This window comes from Desmodus rotundus, chromosome 7, assembly GCF_022682495.2.
Source record: "Desmodus rotundus isolate HL8 chromosome 7, HLdesRot8A.1, whole genome shotgun sequence".
In the NCBI taxonomy this organism is placed as follows: domain Eukaryota; kingdom Metazoa; phylum Chordata; class Mammalia; order Chiroptera; family Phyllostomidae; genus Desmodus; species Desmodus rotundus.
In genome coordinates this window covers 10,424,894-10,446,557 of record NC_071393.1, presented here as the reverse complement: position 1 = coordinate 10,446,557, position 21,664 = coordinate 10,424,894, and the positions used below count along the sequence as shown (strand labels likewise).

The following is a 21,664-nucleotide window of genomic DNA, read 5'->3' as shown; positions in this document are numbered from 1 at the left end:
TAAAAAATAAATTTAAAAAATATTGGAGGAAAAGGTACTACAGAATCTTGATGGCAGCAAAGAATAAATCTAATGTGATGTGTTCTTGAGTATGAGTAATTTGGGGGGCAGGTAATTCAGGATAAATTGTTGGGGCCCGGGCTGAGCAGATTCTGGGGAATGGAAGCCAGTGAACCAGCTCATGTGCTATTGTTTTAAGTGTGGTCTGGGGGCTTCCATCTGAGCCCAAAACTGGATATATGCAAATCCAACTTTGCAGAGAAATGCAGTCATGCCTAGTTGCAATTTGAAAAGATTGTCTTTTGAGTGTTTTTTAGCCTATGTAGGTGTTTCCCGGGTCACCGAGAACCTACACTGAGAGGGATGGGAAAAACAAAGCAGAGCTAAGCTGTCTGAAATCCGGTTAAAGTGCCATCCAGAAATGAGAGAGAGCATCTCTAAAAGTATAATTCTGTGGCAAAACAGGTTGTTAACCAAGAACTTGATATTAAGTAGCCTAGTAGGAACATGCCTTTTGCAAAAGGTGAGATTCACATAAAGTACACGACTCCATCAAGATCTCTTAACAGCCACCAGAGAAGAAACTACTTAGCTGTTGGCAGCCAGACCCTAGCATCCTTGAGATGGATTGATTGAAGCATACTTTAGTAACTCAAACTTCCTTATTCATTTACTTTGAAGATACATTGTAAAAATTAATCACTGGCCAAATCAACATAACCCTAAGTCTTTTTATGACTTGGGAAGCAAAGGGATAGGATAACTTTGAATTTACTTAATTCTATTGGGAACTGTATCTGATTTATCTTCTTTTTGAATTTCTTATACAATGTGTTATTTGGATGAGTTCTATCTGATCACTTCCTACCTGGAGGGAAGAAAATAGGGGATTTGTCTGACACTTTAAGGAATATAACCTGTTCTCATGGGCAAATTACTTACGTATATTAGTAACTAGCTCTATTTGCCTATCCCCTAACTTATTCTCTTGGTTCATTCTCATGAGACCTCTGATATTGGATTATCTTGCTCTTCTTTCTATTGTAACCCTTTTTTTTTTGGAGTTGTTCCCATCAACAACAACAAGGAGTTGGTCATTAATATTTTTCAAATGATAACAAATGATGCTCTTGTATCACTTGTTACGTTTTGCCACTTCTTTCTGTACCCTGTCTCCTGTTAACCCACATCCTCTCTGTTTCCGTTATCACTTCCTGAGTATAGAATTTGTCATGCTGACTGCTGTAGACTTGTCCTTTAGAGGTTTCTAGCGTTGACCTCTTCCAACCATCACTTCTGAAACAATCATATCAGTCTCAGGAACCCAATCATATCAGGGTCAGGAACCCAGACACCAACCCAGCACTCTAAAACTCTTCTAATAATCCCTTTTGTCAATCCAGTCCAGGATTTCCCCCTTTTTGAGGTTCATGATTTCACTTTCACTTACTTTGCAGCCTCATTACCCACAGCCTCTTGGGCTGCCGTTCTGTGGCTTTTCTAAAGTAGCACTCTTCCGCACTTCAGCCCACGAAGATACCTTTTAACCAACTCTTGAAATTCATTCACCTCCATGACATTTTCCTTCAGGAACACACAAAACTCAACTGCATCTGCATCAGCAAAACTTGCCATCACTCCGTTTATGTGTTCTCTACTTTTCACATCTACATCTTGACCTCTAAATGACATAAATAGCTTCCACTTATATTGCAGTTCTGTGTTTTGTTTTGTAAAGATTTTATTTTTTAGAGAGGGGAAGGGAGGGAGAAAGAGAGGGAGAGAAACACCAATTTGTGATTGCCTCTCACGCTCCCCCTGCTGGGGACCTGGCCCGCAACCCAGGCATGTGCCCTGACTGGGAATTGAACCAGCGACCCTTTGATTTGCAGGCCAGCGAATCAGTCCACTGAGCCACACCAGCCAGGGCAGGAGTTCTGTGTTTTTAACATGGGTAAATGTGATCACATTAGTGCCTCCGATTTTAAGGGACTGGAAGATAGCTAATTTTTTTGTAGTCTTTTAGGTTTGAACAGAACAACTAATTAGTTAAGTACTGTTTTTTTTTTTTTTTAGGTGCAGGACATCATGGTAGGTAGAAGGAAGTTGAAAGTGTTTCTGATTTAATATTGACTGAATGCCCACTGTGCTCCAGGCACTGTCCTAATTCGTTATATTTATTTATGTGCCTTTGTCTTTTATGACACTGTGTTGGCTGTTACCCATCTTCTGCTTCTGTCACACACAGCTCAGGACCAGTGTTTGTAACCCAAGGGATGATTGAAAGTCATAGGAGTTTTATAAGCTATATCTAGGCTCAGGTGTTTTTATTTATATATTTATTTATGGGTTTTTAAAGTATTTATTTGTATTTATTTATATATTTTTTATGTGTCAATTGTTCACGACTAAATTGGTACTCCGAGTTTCCTAAAGTGACGTATGGCGTGAAATAACCCATTAGGTCTAAGAAATGATCCCACATCTAAGGCTCTTGTTATTCATTCATTTCTTTAACGGACTAGATATGAAACCTGGAATAAGGACAGCCAGGCGCTGCTCTAGGTGTGAGGTGTACAATGGCGAACACAACATCGTCTTTCCCCTCATGGAGCTTGCGTTCCAGTGGGGAAAGCAGATGATGAACCTTGTAACAAAATTAGAGAATCTTTGTGTTTTTAATATTAATGTCTGTCTGGTACGCTGAAAAACTAAAGGTAGGAATAAAGTGAATGGAGCTCCATGGAGCAAGTTAGGAAGAAGCAGGGCCAAGGGATGAATCCATTTGGTTCTCCTCCCATTGTTTTTATTTTTTGAGTATTTTTGAAGGCAATAAAAGTTTTGTGCCTCAAAGCTTGTAGTAACTGTCAGGATTAAAAAGAGAGAGAGAGAATTTATAGGAGATAGATTAACTACAGCTCTTAAAATAGCTCTTTGTGTCCGAAAGTCTTGTTTTGCCATCTATCTTATAACTGGCGGGGAGAAAATAAAACCCTCCAGCACTTATGTGGACAAGCCCCTGCCACTAAGGAGAACGTACCCTGATGTGACCTCAGGCAAGGCTGATTTATTTAAAAATATATAGGGAAAGATTTTTTTTTCTATTTTTCAGAGTGGTTTTTGCCAATGAAAAGTAGATCTTAATGCATGGCTTGTTACTTGTCATTATTGAGTGTAGTGGGTCTGTGGGGGAGAAATGATGATTTTGTAATACTGTATCAGAAAATATTAATATAGGCACTCATTAACATATTTTTCAGACAGAACAATCTCTACTTGTAAAGCCTCTTCATTTAACTCATACATCATGTAACTTCTTCATGGTCTGTATTATGTTAGGTGCTCTCTTGTAAGAGGTATTTTCTGGTCATTTAATTACATATCTGTTCAGTAAATATTTATTGGGCACCTACTATGTTCTGAGATGCAGTGTGTACCCCCATCAACATAGACACCGACCCAGTGATTTCAATGACTTATTAATACCTTTTTTAAAAGCAAAACATATTAGTTTATGAGAATCAAAAGAGGACCATTTTCCATAAGGTACAAGAAAGAGGGGAATTAGCCCTCCAATATAGATTTGGTCGCATACTTGATGGTCTTTAAACTTGACCAAGTTTTACATAATCTTCTTAAAATGTGGCACCTGGATTTCGAGCAAGTTCTCTGCTCTCTCTTTCTGGTGCTCCAATTAGATGTGTGTTGAGCCTTCTCATTCTTTGTCCCGTGACCTCTCATATCTTCTCTTTGTCTCTGTGTGTGTTGCATTCTGTATGAGCACGCCTCTAATCATAGTGTGCTCGTGAATCACCTGCATGTCTTGTTAGAATGCAGGCTCCACCTCCCAGGGCATGGGGCAGACCTGAAAGTCTGCATTTCTCAGTAGCTCCCAGGTGATGCTGATGCTGCCAGTCTACTGATCACACAGTGAGAAGCACGTGTCTATGCAATTTCTTCGGATCTAACTGCTAGTTCACTAATTTTCTCTTCAGCTATGTCTAATCTTTTATTTAATGCATCCATTGGATTTTTAACTTTAAATTCAGTAATAATACTTTCCACTTTTAAAAGTTCCACTTGGTTCCTTTCAAATGTGTGTGGTCCTTTTTCAGAGTATTTTGTTCTTTTATTAGAATTTCTATTCATTTATACCTTGATAATAAGGCAGAAAATTTCAGTGGTTCATATTAGACTGTTCTTGTATCTGTAGTTTTTGGAGGGTAAATTTTCCCCCTTTTTTGTATCTGTTGATGCTCCTTCATGGTAGTTTGGATGGTCTCTTTTCCCTTGTTCTGTGTAGCTGTTGGTTTTTACTTTTTTATTGGGAGCTCATTTCCGGTAGGGATTGTGTGTGTGTGTGTGTGTCTGTGTGTGTGCGCGCGTGCATTGTAGAAGTGTCCCTATAGGTTACTCTTCACTTGTGAAGGCCAGTGCCCTAAGTACTCAGTGATCCTGGACCAGTGTTGATGTTAATTTCTTGCACTGTAGTTCTCACACCATGCAGGATGCTGTAAATGCAGACACTCTACCTGGGACTACAGTGTTAATAGCCACCCTGTTTCTTTCCCTAGAAAGGGCCGTGGTCAAGGGTGAGCATCCTCATCACTTTCTGGTGGGTAGACAATTTCCAGTTCCCTCATTTCTCTTTGGCTTGAGGCTGTGGCTCTTTTCCCTGCCCAAATGTGATCCTCTGAAGCTCTTCTTTTCAGAGTTTACTGTTATACTCAATTGATTACCTCTCTGGAGGTTTACATCTAGTTTTTAATCTGTCCTCTGAATATCTCACTTGTTATCAGCTGGTATATTTCATGTTGACTTCTTTTTTTTTTTTTTGAAGACTATCTGGCCCTTTTTCTAATCTCGACCACATAGACTAGCTTTGAGCCTGATGGAGTTTTAAAGAGGAATCTTATTTTATAGTATGGAATTTCTAAATCATACTTACTTCACAAAGGGTGGCTCCTACCCCTATATTAATCATACTCCTCACTCAGAAATGGGATTCTATTTTAGTCTCCTAAAGATAGAACAGTATATAGTGGAAAGGGACTTTAACCTCTGTTATGAATTAAATGATATATGATTAACGCAAGTATCCATATGAGTGAGTGACTTGTGCAGGAAAAAAGAATGTTCAGTTTAGACTGTGCTGTAACTCACCCGACTTCAATACACGCAGCGTCCCTGACAGACGTGTATCTCATGTGAGCAATAATAGAAATAGCAGGCAGGCTTTGTGGAGTGTTTATGCTGGGAACTGTGCAAGCATTTTATACCGATTATTTTTACTTAAGCCTCCCAAGAGCCCTTTGAGAAAGCTATCTCTGTATTGAAAGTGGGGCTCAGAGAGGTTAAGTGACTTTCCCAAGGTCACAGAGCTGTTAAGGGGTAGAGCTTGAATCCATGCAGTCAGGTTGCAAAGTATGTCCCATTAACCATGATGATTCTATATTAGTATCATCTGAAAATCTCTCTTCATACATTTCTTCAGTCTTTATCTGAGTTTCCTTATTTCAGGATGGAAAACTTTTTGATTCTTATGAAATGTAATTATTAAAGAATTTTTTTTTGCTTAAAAAAGGCATTGGGTAATTGAAATCAGACTGGATTTGAGGCTGTGTTGATGGAAGTACACATGGGATGTAGGCTGAAGCATTCAATGTAATTTTTCTTTCCATCAGCTAATTTTTTAAGGATTAAGCAAGTAGATTCCAGTACTAACAGGGAAGACTTAAATTCTCTTGAGAGCTTGGAGGTGTTAAGTAATTTTCTGGCAGCACACATTTTACACTTTCAATCTCCCACCTCATCTCAATGCACCTGAAGCTCTGAGAATGCTCTTTTGTGCTTCCTGGGAGTAGCTAGCCAGACTCTTTCATCTCTTCCCCCCTCCACGTCCCTTCACCACCCCATTTACTTCCCAGTGCTGCTTCCGATGTTCTTGTCATCGGGGAACTTTGGAAACAGCCAGAATCTTTTAAGCCTGTAAGCAGAAAACAAGACTGCTCAGACCTGGCACACAGCTTGGTCCAGGAAACAAGGAGTTAATAAAGAAGTCTGGACTGTGAAGGGTTGTGACAACTGTCCTAGGGGGCGCTGTAGCAAGCTCCGGCAGTGACTCATGCTGCTCTGTCACTCAGATCAGCATTGGCCCCTGCCACGCAGTTGGCCAGGTGGGGTTACAGCCACAGCAGAGCACGCACAGAGTGGGGAGCATGAAGCCTGCACTGCGGGGGATGTGATGCCCAGCTCACCAACTCATTGGGCCGGGCTGCCACAGATGCTTCAGCCTGCAGCCATGGTAACGCTTCTGGCCGGCTACACCCCTGGGAGCCCACCACCATGGGCAGCTTCCTGGTGACTGATGGATGAGTTTCCTCCTCCCTGACTGAGAGAGTTTAGTAGGTCTGCAGAAGTGGAGAAGATGTAAGATACCCCTAGCTGGGAGCCATGCCTTAACGAGGTAGGACACTCATGTCCTTCGGTGCACTAACGCCGTCAGCGTGCAGGGGTGCTGTAAATCACTGGGAAGAACTTTATTTGCCTGATGTTTCATTACGCTGATTAAACTGCGGTGGGTTCAGGGGGCATGCTTGAACTGGGGAGGAGGGATGATGAACTAAGAAAAAGTGGTTAATAAGAGCTCCAAGTATACTCATCTGGATATGAATGAGCTCAACTGCAGTGCTATCCTAACATGAGTTACATACCTCCCAAATCCTCCTTTCTGCTCCTCCCTCTCATTCCAGTTAATCCACAAAACGTAGAAATTCCATCTTATACCAACGATCAGCATGAAATATTAATAATGTAGACCCGTCTGGAAGAGAAAATGAATAGGTTTAGGTCATCAGGCATGCTGGCACCAGCCGGATTGTGCTCTGTAGGAGCTTTCTGGAAATATCAGCAGTGAACGATGAGCAGCGATGAGCAGCTTGTTCGCATGAGTTCCCCAACTGCTTTTTTTCCACCAAGTGACCTGTTTGAGTTTATCCTTCAGTTTATCCCAGCAGGGAAAGCAGCCTGTCTGCGGGTGGGTGGCCATGTTGGCAGAGAAGGGGTTAATCTCTTGTTGCTGTAAGAGCCCAGGCTGGGGCTGCCTGTGCGAGCTAGATTGAAAGCAGGCGCTGCAGTGCCATCGCAAACGCTGAAGGAGTGAGGCGATTTTCTCTGCAACAGTGTTGAATCCGGCTGAATTTTTCTCTCTTCCCTCCTTTCTTCTTGTTTTTCTTTAACCAGCTCCTCCCCCCTTCGTTCCCACCCTCAAGTCTGATGATGACACCTCCAATTTTGATGAACCAGAGAAGAATTCGTGGGTTTCATCCTCTCCGTGCCAGCTGAGCCCCTCAGGCTTCTCTGGGGAAGAACTGCCGTTTGTGGGGTTTTCCTATAGCAAGGCACTGGGGATTCTTGGTAGATCTGAGTAAGTGAGAATTCGACTTTCTAAGGGACCTGCATTGATGCAAGGCGTAGAGAGCCCAAAGGTGGTGGTGGTGGTGGTGGTGGTGGTGGTGGTGGTGGTGGTGGTGGTGGTGGTGGTGGTGGTGGTGGTGGTGGTGGTTGGGTGGGGGGAGTGCAGTGGAGGGAAGCTGTTAACCAGCCTACATTGGGAAAGCAATTTACCTGTTTGGGCTTTGGAGGGCTGGGCTGTTAATATTTTGATTTTGCTCTGTTCAAGGTACCTCTTCCTGTCTGCAGCATCATAATTGTCAATTGGGTACTTTGGGTTAGTTTTTCAGTCTTTGGTCTTCTTTAGAGGGGAGGAAGCGGTAGGGAATATCTAACAGTGCAGATCCTTGGTGGGAGGAGAAATGTGCAGGGTTAAGATGGGCTGTCCGTCTATGTATGTAGCCACCTAGGTATCCATCTCTTTCTCAGGTGGGTGGCTGGAGCTTGCTGCCTTGGCTGTGTTGGGAAAAAAAAAAGTAAAAAATGTATCTCAAGGTTTCGTGATGGGTTTTGCTGAGCTTCAAGTGGCTGTACTGGAGATCTCACTGAGAGAAGGTGCTCAGCTCTGCTCAAAGTCTGCCGAAAGACCAGGGCTCTGGCAGCCGAGCCTCTCTGAGCTGGCAGAGTGCAGGCAGCTTGAGAAAGCCCCGTTACTGTGAGCCCCCGGGAGGGGGTGCGATGTAGCCGAGTCACTGATCCTCAGAAACTGGGCTTCACAGGGGGAAAACCAAACAAACCAGGAGACTAGAAAATGGAAGTGTAAGTATTACTGTAAACCTCTTGACGTGATAAGTCTTTCTCCATTCTTGAAAAAGCTAATGAAAAACGCATTAGCATGGCACTTGGGATTGGAGGGTCCTGGCTTCCAGCATCTTGGAATTTATCTAAAATGCGGTAGCATCTGAGGATGTAGGAGCTCGGTATCTTGCTTCGTTTTCATGATCTGATGACATTCTGTGTTCAGAGGTGTGGGTTCCCAGGCGGGTCTTGGACCGGCTGTGTTATTCCTCCGATGCCCTGGCTTCCTCACTCGGAGGCTCTTGGGGTGATGTTGGGTAGTTAGTTGCTGCCCACTTAGGAGGTGAACAGAATTTGATTTTCTCCTTGGCAGTACTCATTCCCCATGTGTTGTGCTTGTAGCTTAGATACCCATTAGAAGGGGTGTCATGTTGGTTCTTGGATGGTGCCTCCCCTTGCGTTCTATTTTGACAGTAATGTTCCTGAAAAGATTTCATACTATTACAGAGAATTAGGCACTTGACATGAGATAGGTTGAGGGCTGTGATTAAATTTGAAACAGATTTTTATTTAGAAAGATGCTGAAATGGTCCTTCTCTCCTTCCTGCCTGGGGGCTAGGTGTAAAATTGGGGGTTGAATTTTGGTAGTGTTGGCTGTGTCTTTCTGGCTAATTTGCTCTGCAACCCCAAAGCAATCTGGATGATGGGAGGAGAGGCAGAAAGCTAACTAGCTGTTGAATGTGCTGTTGGATAGATTTGAAATGGCCCAGTAGGGCTGCGAGGTTTTGCACTGGCATTGAAGAGCAGGGCAGAAGTGGAGGCCCAATATTAAAGGATGCATGGTTTAGTGGACAGCTTAACCTTGACATATGCAGCACACTGAAGGTCACAGATCAGACTGGAAGGAGGTGTGTGGAGAGTTCTAGTTCTGGTCAGTTAGTGGGCTGGCCGGATGAGAATGGAAGCTTGCTTAGTGCTAATCAGTGATCTGAAAACTCAGAGAGGACTCAAGGGATTAGATTTCAGGGGCAAAGGCAGAATGATATGGGGAAGTCTTGGGCATGACAATTAATCTGAAGCAGTGTGTGATTAATTGCTTATTTTTCAGGAACTCTGTAATTCCATCTTCTTCTCACTGAAAGCTCAGTCAAGGGAGTTCTCTGACAGGGCATCTTAGTGTTAAGGCCCAGGCACTCAATAAATATTTGTTGATTTAATTTACACATGACCCTTTCTCCCAGATTGTGTTTATATTGCTCACTATATTTGAAGATATGCTACTTCACTTTTGGTAGTTCAAAATATATTTCCAGAGCATAAAATGAGCTTCTGTTCATTCTCCAACAGAATGCTTAATAAGATTCTCATAAAATAAAAAAAAAGTCCATCTGGAAGATGTAATTGTAGTACCTGTTTCAGAGGTAACTTTAATGCCCTTTCCATGCCAATTTGGGTTTGGAACCAGATTTTCTTCCATCTTATGCCCTTTAATGTGCTCTTGCCTTCGGACTTGGCTCTACTGCCATGGGCAGCCCTTTGGGTAAAACCTACAAAACCATTTTAGAAATTCACTCCACCTGTTGGATGTAGGTGACCCTGGATGTACTGGAGTGTTATTACTTAGAAATTCAATAAAAGAGATGCAGTGATGAAATTACTTAGAATCCCCTGCAGGTTTTTTTTTGTTTTATTATATATATTTACAAAATTCACTTGGAGATGGGGGAGGCATTTCCTGGGGGTACCACCATTGCCACCAGGGACATGGTGTTTCTTCCTGATTTCTCCTCCTCTCCCTGTTTTCAGCATCACAGGTTTTTATTTACAAACATTGATTACCTGTGCTGTTACTCACTCTTCACACCACCGAGGAAATTGCAGATGTTGCTGTACTGCACTGGGTAAATTGACCCCAGATCTGCTACCAGTGAATTGAATGAAACGTTCAAAGGTAGAACTGAATGAATGAGGAATTTTCACAGAGACTCTGGCAGTGAGAATGATTTTAATTGTGATTGTTTGTCAGGATCCCTTTTTGGGCCCCCAGACTGTTTCTAAGTAAGCTGCTGAGTGCATCATTCTTGAAAGATTTAATAAGGCTCTCGATTTCAGCATTCTATGTCTGAGTTTTAGTGGGAGTTCCTTGCAGCTTGAGTTGGAGGGAGTAGGAGAGATTCTACAGAACTAATTTTGGTTGTCTTTGGGGTGGGATTATGGCGAGGTCGGTTGGTGCTGGAGAGTATGTGAGTATCTTCTATTTCTTTTTAACTCGAGCAGTAACCCAAACCAAATCCCCAAGCTCTGAATGCCTGGTGGTTCCTGTGAGCTTCTCTTTGCTTGAATTTCGTAATAGTAGGGTAGTAACAGAAATCAGTGTGCTAAAGGTTTCAAAGTACAATGCGTCCCCGCTCTCTTCCCTCCCCCGTCAGCTGGGTACATTTCTTCCTCCAAGATCTGAGATACTGCCTCATTGAAGCGCTTCCTGAAACAGTGCATCTCTACAAACCTTCACTATAAACTCTAGAAGGAAAAAGCCAGTTGCTTTATATTTTGTGTTAGTTTTACACAGTCTGGTTTTATGCTTTTGGAGAAGTTAGAAATCTTGGAGGAGCAGGGGATCTCACGAGACTGGAATCCATGGGATGACAGCGTCTGAGTAGGCTGTGTTTAGGAAGGGGGCTTACTCTTTCTTTTGGCTCACGGCTTTCTCCTTTCCTTTTGGATGGATCTGAAAATTTCGTTTTGGAGCCAGCCATCGAAACACTGAGGGGAATGAAAAATGGCTTCCATCATTGCCTTCCCAGAGTTTTAGAGAACCAGTTTTTGGTGCCTCTTCCTCTACAGGGGTCTCTTTGCACATCAGTTTCCTCAACTGCAAAGTGGGATAATAATAATAATACCTCCTCTCAGGGCTGTCGTGGGGCTTACACGGAGCACTTAAAGCACTTGATCTAGTACCCGGCACATTGAAGTCTCAATAAACGTTCACTTTTATTATTTTTGTTATTACTAATACACTATTCTATATATGCATAGTGTCCTATTTATGCCAAGAGGATATGGGAAGAATTCAGCAATAATTAAGTAGTCCCAAGTTATGTCAGAGCAGAAACCCAGCTACCCAGGCCCTGGAAATTTTCTGCTAGAGAAGCTTAACGTTCTGACCAACCACAAATTAATGTGCAGTTGTCAAGTACCTGGTAGCCAGTGATTGTTGGGATGGGGTGGGCTGGGGGATAGAATTAGAAGGTCCAATCCCAGAATGGGTTTCTTTGCATCCAGCTGTACACATCAAAGCACATATGTGTGAAACAATTCAGGGAACACTATGCAAACACCTTTGCTGCCAAATATCACAAAACAAATTGGAAATCTGTTTTAGGAGAGTAAGGCAAAATCCCATGCAGGGACACTTAATGGGGAATGCTAGTTCATGATTCTTGCCACATTACAGTGATGATCCTTGTTGGAATGTCTGTCCATTTCCCCTAGTCAACTGTGATCACAAAGGCAGGGCTGGGTCTTACTCACCCTGCTTTTTCTGGAGCATTGGACATGGCAGACCCTCATTAAATGTATTGGAACCAAGTTTATAAGCATACTAACAGAAAGTAAAATATTCGGCTTGGTGTTTTAAAGGACAGTGATTTGGATAAGTGGACAGGAATGTAGTAAGAGTTTCAGGTGGGCAGAGTGGCAACAACAGCTCATCCTTACAGAGTGTCAGCTCTGTACCAGGCTCTGTTGCAAGCACTTTACCCAGACTAACTCATTTAAACTGTACAGCAGCCCACAAGGAAGGTATGATCATCAACCCCATTTTACATGTGAGGAACCTGGGCACAGAGAGAGCAAGCAACTTACCCAAGGCCACATAGCTGTGTGTGGCTCATCTGGGACTTAGACCCAGGCAGTGTGACTGCAGAGTCCCTTAGCCACTGTGCTATCCTGCCAGGTATAAATGCCATAGACAGGAGAAATTGGGAAATTTGTGTGGCATCCCCAGGTTCATATTCTTGTCTCAGAAGTGGAGAGTGACAAGCAGTGGTGTTGGGACAAGGTGGGATGAGAACCCACAGGTGGCCTAAGTGCTAGACAATTTTGTTTTCAATCTCTGTGAGTTTAGCGAGTAGGCGGACTGTGTAGCTCTAGGATTTTTCTGATTTCTTCTTCCTCTTCTCATTTAGAAACTCTTATCTGGTATGTGTGTGCACGTAAACACAGGTGTATATACTTTCTGCCTGAGAGTTCTTATTTGCTATAAGTTTGGCGAGGACAGGGAACTACGTTGATCCTGCTCTCTACCGTATCTTCAGGCTGGTCATATACAAGTTGCTCAACAAGCATTTGGTGGATTGATCCAAATCATTTTTATGGCAGCTCTCCACTTGCTCATGACTCTGTGGTCCGTGCATATACAAACCCACATTTTATACTTCCAAGCTGCTGCCTGTCATCTACCCCGGGATGGCTTATTCTGGTGCAAGACAGTCTGAAGTCTCCAAACAGTCCAACTTCCTTTTTACCGAAATGCTTGGGAGGGTAGGGGATCTTCTCTTAAAAATTGTTTTCCTTCCCAGGTCCAGCCCCAGTCATTGAGCACACTACTCCCAGATCCCTATTGCAAAGAGCTTCATCTGTTTTGGTTTAAAAAAAATAATGGTCAGTAACAGAATGTACTCTAGTACATGAAGATATGCATCCCCTGTACTTCCCAAATATGTTAAAAACCGTAACTAGCTCCTGCCCATGGTTCCTGCCCTAAGTTGTCCGGTGTCGTTTCCATGCCGCCATTATCAGGACCAGATGTCTAACATTCCCCTCTGTTGTGTTCGGTTCTCTCCTCTTGATCGTTCAATTTCTTCTTTCTCTTAGTTGAGCACATCTTGTTCTGCTTGCCTTATTCTGTTCTCTATTTAGACCGTGCATGCTTGCCTTGTAGGCCTGGCAAGACCATTCTGCCGCCTTCTCATTTGTCTTAAAGATACCTTTAGGAAATCTAGTCCAAACCGTCCTAGCCCAGTCCCAAAGATTAGGTTCCAAAAGATCTGTCAAGTGTTGGGTTTTTTTTTTTTCTTTGCTGGCCTACACATGCTAATTTGCATGGTTGCCTCGGATCCCCTAAGAAGACAGTAATTGACTAAATGGTGCTATATGTTCCCAAGCTGTGCGCCAGTTTGGCAACTCTTCCTTTGCCTAAGTGAATTTCTCGCAGTTCTCTCTGTTTTACTTATCTTTTGTCTCCTGCCCTCGCTCACCTTCCTTTCTCTGACAGACTTCCGGAAAGAATAGCCTCTGCTCAGTGCCCCCTCCTCAAGCTCTACAGCTCCACGGAAATTACTGTCTCAGAAGCTACTAATTGCACCCAACCACCAAATCCAGTGATTTCCACTTCTCCACGTGATACCATTAATTGCTACACTGGTATTGAAATGTTCTACTTTCTTCTGGAAACTTGGTTTTCCTTCTAACTCTCTGCCATTCCCATTCTTTTGTGCCTGTCTTCTCCTGTTCCAGGCCCTTAAATGTACACATCATTCTCTAAAGTTCCCTCCTCAGTTCTCTTTTTAGCCTGTTCTTGGGATCTCATTCAGTTCCTTGACTTTAACTCTCCTTGCCCCAAGGCCTCCCTCCCAGAGTGCTCTGTGTTCATCATTGCCAGAATATCCTACTAGTTTCTCACCATCTCTGTCCTCTGTTACCTTCCAACACAGACAGACTCACTTGCTCACTCAGTAAGCCACTGGGTGCTAGTTTTCGTTTCCTCATTTTGTTTAAGAAACTGAGACTTTCCCTACCCTTCTAGAAAAGAAAAGAAAACAGAGTCATCTTAAACTCTCTTCCACCTTCCCTGCCATCTTATCAGTTGCCAAGACCTCTAAGTTGTGCTTCTAGGATGACAGTTGCATCTATGCCCATCTTTCTGTCCTCACCGCCATCTGTCATTAACTTGTGCTTGGACTATTGCAGTAGCCTAACTTATTCCTCTGCCTCCAGTTTTCCTGGCTCCAATCCATTCTCTACAGAAGGGGGAATTCTTCCAGCTCAGAGGTTAGATGATGTCATTCCCCTGCTCAGACCTTCAATAGTATCACAGTGTACACAGAATTAATGGCACTCCTGTACTTGGCATTCAAGCCTGCTGTGCCAAGCCCCCAGCCTGCCTTTCATTCGTAACTCCTTCGTGTCCCCTGTGTCCAGCCAAGCTGCCCAAGCTCTTCGAGGACTGGGACTGTGTTTCCTACCTTATGGCTTGCCCCGGGCAGGTCTTCAATGAACATTTGTCAAGTTCAATAAGACTAAAGTGGCCAGGGATTATACCATTTTCTCCTGCACAGTTTATATAACTGCTAATGGAAACTGTCATCTGCTGAGTACTTCCTGTGTGCCCAGAACTATGTTGAGTGCCTTACATGCATTATCTCATTAAGCACTTACAAGAGCTACTTACTCACCCAGAACTATGCTGAATGTCTTACATGCATTATCCTGTCAAGTGTCAGTGTAACTCTGTGAAGTGGCTGCTATCACCCCCATTTTATAGATGAGGACACTGAGGCTCAGCAGTGTTAAGTTATTTTTTTCTGAAGTTTTAGAGGTAGTTACAGACCTAAGACTCATAACCCATAGCTGGCTGCTTCCAGGACCACTGTTCTATTCTGCCTCTAATAGTCATGACTTAGCTAGATTATGCAGAACCTACAGAGTCGCCTAAGAATAACAATGCTGAAAGAGCTGACTTTACCGAGAATTCACTCTGTACCAGGTGCTGCTCTGAATGCTTGACAAGCATTCTCATTGAATCCTATCCTAACAACAACCCATTGTTTTACTGAAAAGGCAAGTGATGATCAAGAAGCTTGTTACTCCTTACGTTTCACACACCTTGCATGCGGCAGGGGATAGGCAACTTTTTCAACATTTAGTTTAGAGCTGATAGAAGCATTCTTTAATTTTTTGAATGAACTAGAGCATAGGCTTTGGAGTCAGAGAGACATGGGCTCAAGTCTAAGCTTTGGCGCTTGCTGACTGTGTGAAGCCCTCTCAGCCACAAGTCCCTTATGCAGAAGTGTGGGCTGTAACAGTGCCTGTCTATTAGGGTTGCTCTGGAGACGTGTAGAGCATCCAGGAGCAAAATGTGTGTTGGTTTCATATTTGTTATTGTTATTTCAGGGTGAGGATGGGCCTAAAGGGGCTTTCAGCTCTCTTTTCTTCCCTCTTTCCACTTTGTGAAGACCCCTTGCTGGTTTCTGCCCACTGAGAGAATCAGACTCCATGTGGGGTCCCTGACAGATGTCCAAATGCCTCCACTCAGTATTTTACTGTGAAGGGAGTCTGTGACCTGTTGGTTAAACCTGCACCTCCCATAAAGCATGCTTAGCCTCTGGTAGGTTCCACTTTGAGTGGGGTCTGAAACTCAGCGCTGGAGAAGAAGAAAGCACACTGTGCCAGCCTAGGTGTCACCCCCGTCTCCCCTTTCAAGGGCTTGAGTATGGAAGAGTGTGTGTGATTGTGACATTGCTGTCCTGTGCAAGGGCCAGAAATATTTCTCATGCCAGCACAGATTGGTGCATCATTCACTCACTCAACAAATGTACTGTTCTAGGCCTGGTGGACTAACTATGAAAAAGGCAGACAAGATTCCTGCCCTCCAGAAGCTAGCATTCTGTTGGGGGAAGACAGAGGATAAGTAAGCTCATAAATACGAAATTTTCAGATGGTGGTTGGGGCTTTGAAGAAATCAGAGCCTAGATGGGAAATGACTGGGAATGACCACGTTCCAGGTCAGGACTAGCCTGGGGGTATCTGGGGAACAGGAAGCATATTAGGGTGGCCGGAGCTTCAGGATGCAGAAGGGATGTGGTCTGAACTGAGGTAGGGTAGGGCCTTTAAGTTTGGATTTTGCTCTACAGAGGGTCCTTGACTTATGATCGTTTGGTGGTTGGACTTAGGATTTTTCAACTTTATAATGTATGAAAGCAGTATGCGCTCAGTAGAAATCGTATCTTGAATTTTTATCTATTTCGGGTACAATGCTCTTCCATAATAATGCTGGGTAGCAGCAGCGAACTGCAGCTCCCTGTCAGCCATGAGGTCATAGGGTAAACAACCAATACCCTACAGTGTGCTGTGTTGCTGTCAGTCGTTCTGCATATTGAGTTCTGAGGACATTTAAGGTAGGCTAGGCTAAGCTATGATGTTCGGTGAAGTTAGGTCTATAGGATGCATCTTTGACTTAGGATGTAGTCAATTTAATGATGGGTTTATTGGGATGTAACCCTATCTATCACAAGTCAAAGAGCATCTGTAATGACAACAAGCAGGAAGGCTTTGTGGGATTTTGAGTAGGGACATGGAATATCCAGTTCTCATTTTACAAAGGGCTCCTCTGATGTTGTGTGGTGGATAGTAGGGCTGCAAAAGTTAGATTCGGGGAAGTAACTTAGGTTATTGCAGCCATCCAGACAAGAGGTGGAGGTACGCCAATGAAATCAATCCGCAAAGCTAGGCACTGACTTAGGGGTGGGGACTGTGTTAGAGATCACATGAGAGGCTATGCTTTTACTAATAACATGATTTTAAATAAGTGATTCTTGGGTTACATATTAATCATTCCAAACCAAATGCTTTTATTCAGCTGGAGACTACTGCTGGTTGTGTGTGTGTATGTATGTGTGTGCGTGTGTTTGCTTGTGTCGGGGGACGCTCCAAAGCCAGCCAGACTCCAGAACCCTTTAGACCAGCAGTATTTCCGACATTTCTATGTGCTCATGATGGACACTGCTGTGTATTTTAAATAGGTTTATAAAGTTAGTTCATAAATTTCAGAATGTTCAATCTTAAAAGCCAGTATATTTTTGTAACAGAATGCTGATGAGTTTTTTTATTTTTTCCACCGTGTTACATCTTGCAGCAGCATGTATTTTTAGTGCCGTTGGCCACAATTAATGTAGGGCCCTCAGCTGAGCTAATTTTGATTCCCACGTTTTAGCCTCCAGCATCCATTCTTGGTTATCTCACGAATATCTGTGAGTTGCGACACATGTGATCTGTGATTTGGTGGCATCTCTGCAGTTTGGGATCCTCTTTCTAAGGGAATAAATGGATGGCTTGATGCTGAAGAGTGACCTTAATCATTACAGTAGTGATTAGAAAGCACTTAACACACGTGCAGGTTGTGTGCGCTTTTGTTAGGAAGTATTGCGTGTACTTCGTATTTCAGTATGAAGTATAACTTTATTAAGGGTGTGTTTGGAGTTATGTGGGTTATTTATAGACATTGGGAAAACTGCATTTTATCGTTTTTACTTAAATGTTGAAGTTCCATGTACAGCAATTTTTAGGTCACATCTAACACATTTTTGAAGAACACACTCTTCTTGCTGCAGCAGTAACAACCAAGCCCAGCCTTCCCTCTGTGTCACACACCGCTGCCTCTATTAATACTCTCTGGGTCTCTAATTATAAAGCAGATGTGTATCAGGAAGAGGTGTTGTTTTCAGAGTAAATTTTTCTAGAAAATAGAAGCCGGAAAAAAAGGAAAACCCAAACTTGTGTTCGTGCTGGAAGAGACAGCACTGCTGTGTGTGGGCGGGTGGCTGCATGCACCCGCTGCTCAGAAGTGCCTTTTCTCTCCATGGGGGTAAGTGGCTATGGATCAGAGATGTGGCCAGGAGGAGCAGGCAAGCAATGTGTGGGCAGGCTGCATGTTCTTTTATTAGCATCGTTATTGTACTGCATCTCATCGAGCCTGGAGCATGAACCAGCCTGGGTCTCTAAAATCCGTACTGTTTCCTATTTCATTACCACCCCTGAGTTACTAAGAAGTGGAGGAAGAGTTGTTCGCTGTGTGTGGGTTGAGCTTTTTCTGGGGGTGGCTGTGGACAGACCTGGCCTATGGATGTTTTTTGGTACCCAAGCTGTCCTGGGCTCTGGCTTAGAGTTGCCCTCCCAGCACTGCACACAGCCAGTCATGGATAGAAATTAACTTCCTGAGTGCTTCATTTCCCTTTCCTCCATGGCCTCGCTTTTATGAGCCTCTTTCTCCACTACTTTTCTTGGCTTTGTGGAAGGCCATCCCACCAAGTGGTACTGAAGTTGGAATTTGAACCCACAGCCATTGGGTTGTAGAGCCCAACTTTGAACTCCAGCTATACTGCCCTGTACCCACACCCCAATCACCACAATGTAGGAAAATGTAGAGGCCACAGAGCCATTATCCTATGGCACTGATCCTGAGCATCAGTGCCATAGGGTAATAATACCCACCACATAGGTTCGTTGGGAAGATTCAATGAGATGACCCATAGAACATAGTAAGTGCTCAAGAAATGTGCATTGTTATCGTTGATAAAGGTAGTGGCATTAATTCTCTCTCCCACATTGCTACTTCCTTGAGGACAGGAATTGTGGCTTTCTTAGTTTTATAACCTCCAGAGCAGGGTTTCTCAACTTGGCACAATTGACACTTGGGGCTAGATAATTCTTGTGGGAGGCTGGCTGTGGATTGCAGGGTGTGGAGCAGCATCTCTGGCCTCAACCCATTTGCTGTTAGTAGCACTCCAGCCCCAGTTATGAAAGTCAAAAAAGTCTCCAGACATTGCTAAATGTCCCCTGGATGACAAAATTGTCCCTGATTGAGAACCACTGGTTTACAGGTACCTCTCATGGGATACCTTTCTATCTATCTGTCTGTCTATCTATCAATCATATATCTATCTCTCATCATCTATCTCACATACATATTTGCTTACAGAAAGTGATACAAAAATATTCATTGAAGTTTGAGAATTTTGAGAAGAAAGGGAAATTCTTGAAAGACTTTAACTGGTAGGTGACTCTGTCCCATTCCAGGGCTGACAGAACTTCATGGTTAGACAGTTTCTTTCCTCTAATTCTGTGCACACCACCTGTAGCTTTGAGTTCCAAGCAGCTACACGATGTTTTGCAAACTTTCCTTAAAGCAACAATAGCATCAACTCTTTAATAATGCCACTCTTGGTGAAATGGTGCATTTCAGGGTAATTTTAGACCAGCTGAGTTACTACTTGTAGAGGACAGGGCCCTATTTGGTAACTAGTCTGGTGGCTCTGGGGTCAGCCTTGGATTGAACCCCCCAATTGACATTTTGGTCAATTCTACAATAATGCAAATGTCAGCAATAATTTGCCATTGCTTTGAAAGCGAGAAAGATGGCTAATGAAATCTTAGAAAAAAATAAGCTGTGACAATATTTCAGAATGTATAATGGGGAATCTGATCATTCAAGAAATACATATTATCATTGGTGCTAGTAATTGAATTGACATAAGTATCTAAATGAAAAATAAATAGAATATAAATATATTAGGTTGAACCATGTTAACTGGCTCTAGTATATTTCTTTTATAGAAATTCATGAGAATGGTATATTTTAGTTGACTTATTAAAATTGGGGGCACACAAATAGTCTTTTGTCATTGTCTGAAACATGTACATTGTCTGGAAATTCATAGCCCACCATGATTATCTTAAAAAGTGTGTCCCACTTGGAGAGTGGCCAAAGCACCAGTACCAATTGGCATGGCCAAAATGCCACCTCCAAATGCTGGGGATAGTCATGCTGTGAGTTTTAAATGCCTAGACCTAAACCACAGGCACTTTCTCCTGATTAGCACTATGGTTCTTAATCCTGTGTGTACGTTAGAATCACCAGGGAGCTTAATAATAACGGTGCCCAAGTCCCACTACTGGTCTATCTGTTTCTGATTTAATTGGTCTGGTTGGGCCCTGGACATCTTTTTTTTTAAGACTTAATTTTTTTAAGAGAAGTTTTAGGTTCACAGCAATGAGAAGAAGGTTCAGAGGTTTCCCACATACACCCTGCCCCTACTATCAACTCCTGTCCCACATCAGAGTAGTAGATTTGTTACAATGATTGAATCTACATTGACACATTGTTACCCAAAGTCCATCGTTTACATTAGGATTCACTCTTGGTGTGTATCATTCTATGCATTTGGACGTTTATATAATAACATGTATCCATCATAGTGGTATCACATGGAGTATTTTCTTTCTTTTCTTTTTTTTTTTTAAAGATTTTATTTATACCCTGGCTGGTGTGGCTCAGTGGATTGAGTGCCGGTCTGTGAACCGAAAGGTCACTGGTTTGATTCCCAGTCAGGGCACATGCCTGGGTTGCGGGCCAGGTCTCCAGTTGAGGGCATGTGAGAGGCAACTGATCAATGTATCTCTCGCAAACCACTGTTTGTCTCCCTCTCTTTCTCCCTCCCTCTCTCTAAAAATAAATAAAACATGTTTAAAAAATTAAAGATTTTGTTTATTTTTAGAGACGGGGAGGGAGAGAGAAAGGGAGAGAAACATCCACCAGTTGCTCTCACACATGCCCCAACAGGGGACTGGACCGGCAACCCAGGCTTGTGCTCTGACTGGGAATTGAGCCCGTGAGCTTTTGCTTTGCCGGATGATGCTTGACCAACTGAGCCACACTGGTCGGGGCTCACGCAGAGGGTTTTCATTGACCAACATCAGTATTTTTCAAAGGCTCTCCAGGAAACCTCCAGAAAGCCGTGATGACCTTTCTTCCTCCATCATCCAGCCTTGTGCTCCTCTCTCATTATTGTGTATGGGACTGTTGCTACAAGCCAGGTTTAGTCACAATTCTTACCATCCTTTTTTAGATGTGATTTTTCTTTCTTTCCTTTTTTAAAAAATAATCTATATATTTTTGCCCTGGGTGGTGTGGCTTAGTGGGTTGAGTGCTGGCCTGCCAACCAAAAGGTCGCTGGTTCAATTCCCAGTGGGCACATGGGGCCAGGTCCCCATTTGAGGGTGTGCAAGAGGCAACCAATTGATGTTTCTCACACACATTGATGTTTCTCTCCCTCTCTTTTGCCCTCCCTTCCCCTCTTTCTAGGTATGAATAAACAAAATTTAAAAAAATTAATATTTATTATATTTTTTCCATTACCATTTAGTCCCCTTATACTCTCCACCCCCTGCAATCACTGCACTGTTGTCCATGTCCATGAGTCCTTTTTCCTTTTTTGCTCAATCCCTCCTCCCCTAAATTCCCACCCTCCCACTAACTATCATCTGTTCTCCATCTATGAGTCTGTCTCTGTTTTGCTTGTTAGTTCAGTTTGTTTGTTAGATTCCACATATGAGTGAGATCATATGGTATTTGTCTTTCTCTGACTGGCTTATTTTACTTAGCATAATGTTCTCCAGGTCCATCCACACTGTTGCAAAGGGTAAAATTTTTTTCTTTGTTACGGCTGAGTAGAATTCCATTGTGTAAATGTCCCATAGTTGTTTTATCCACTTATCTGTTGATGGACACTTGGGCTGCTTCCATATCTTGGCGATTGTAAATAATACTACAATGAACATAGGGGTGCTTATGTTCTTTCAAATTAGTGTTTGGGTTCCTTCAGATATATTCCCAGAAGTGGGATTGCTGGGTCAAAGG

The 21,664-nt window shown here is 43.0% G+C and overlaps 1 protein-coding gene across 5 annotated transcripts in view; it reads left to right on the top strand.

The window, feature by feature from the left end:
* The window catches only part of CIT (citron rho-interacting serine/threonine kinase), a 140,656-nt gene that overhangs the window by 37,868 nt on the left and 81,124 nt on the right, over nucleotides 1-21,664 (top strand). For 3 of the 5 annotated variants that reach the window (XM_071221877.1, XM_045200958.2, XM_045200957.2), the window contains exon 10: nucleotides 7,243-7,426. The exons of 1 other annotated variant lie outside the window; for it this stretch is intronic. In XM_071221877.1, the coding sequence (XP_071077978.1) occupies nucleotides 7,243-7,426 (184 nt within the window). Of the gene's footprint in view, nucleotides 1-6,404; nucleotides 6,467-7,242; nucleotides 7,427-21,664 lie in introns of those variants that run through there. One more of the 5 variants, XM_071221878.1, reaches the window with a different exon arrangement.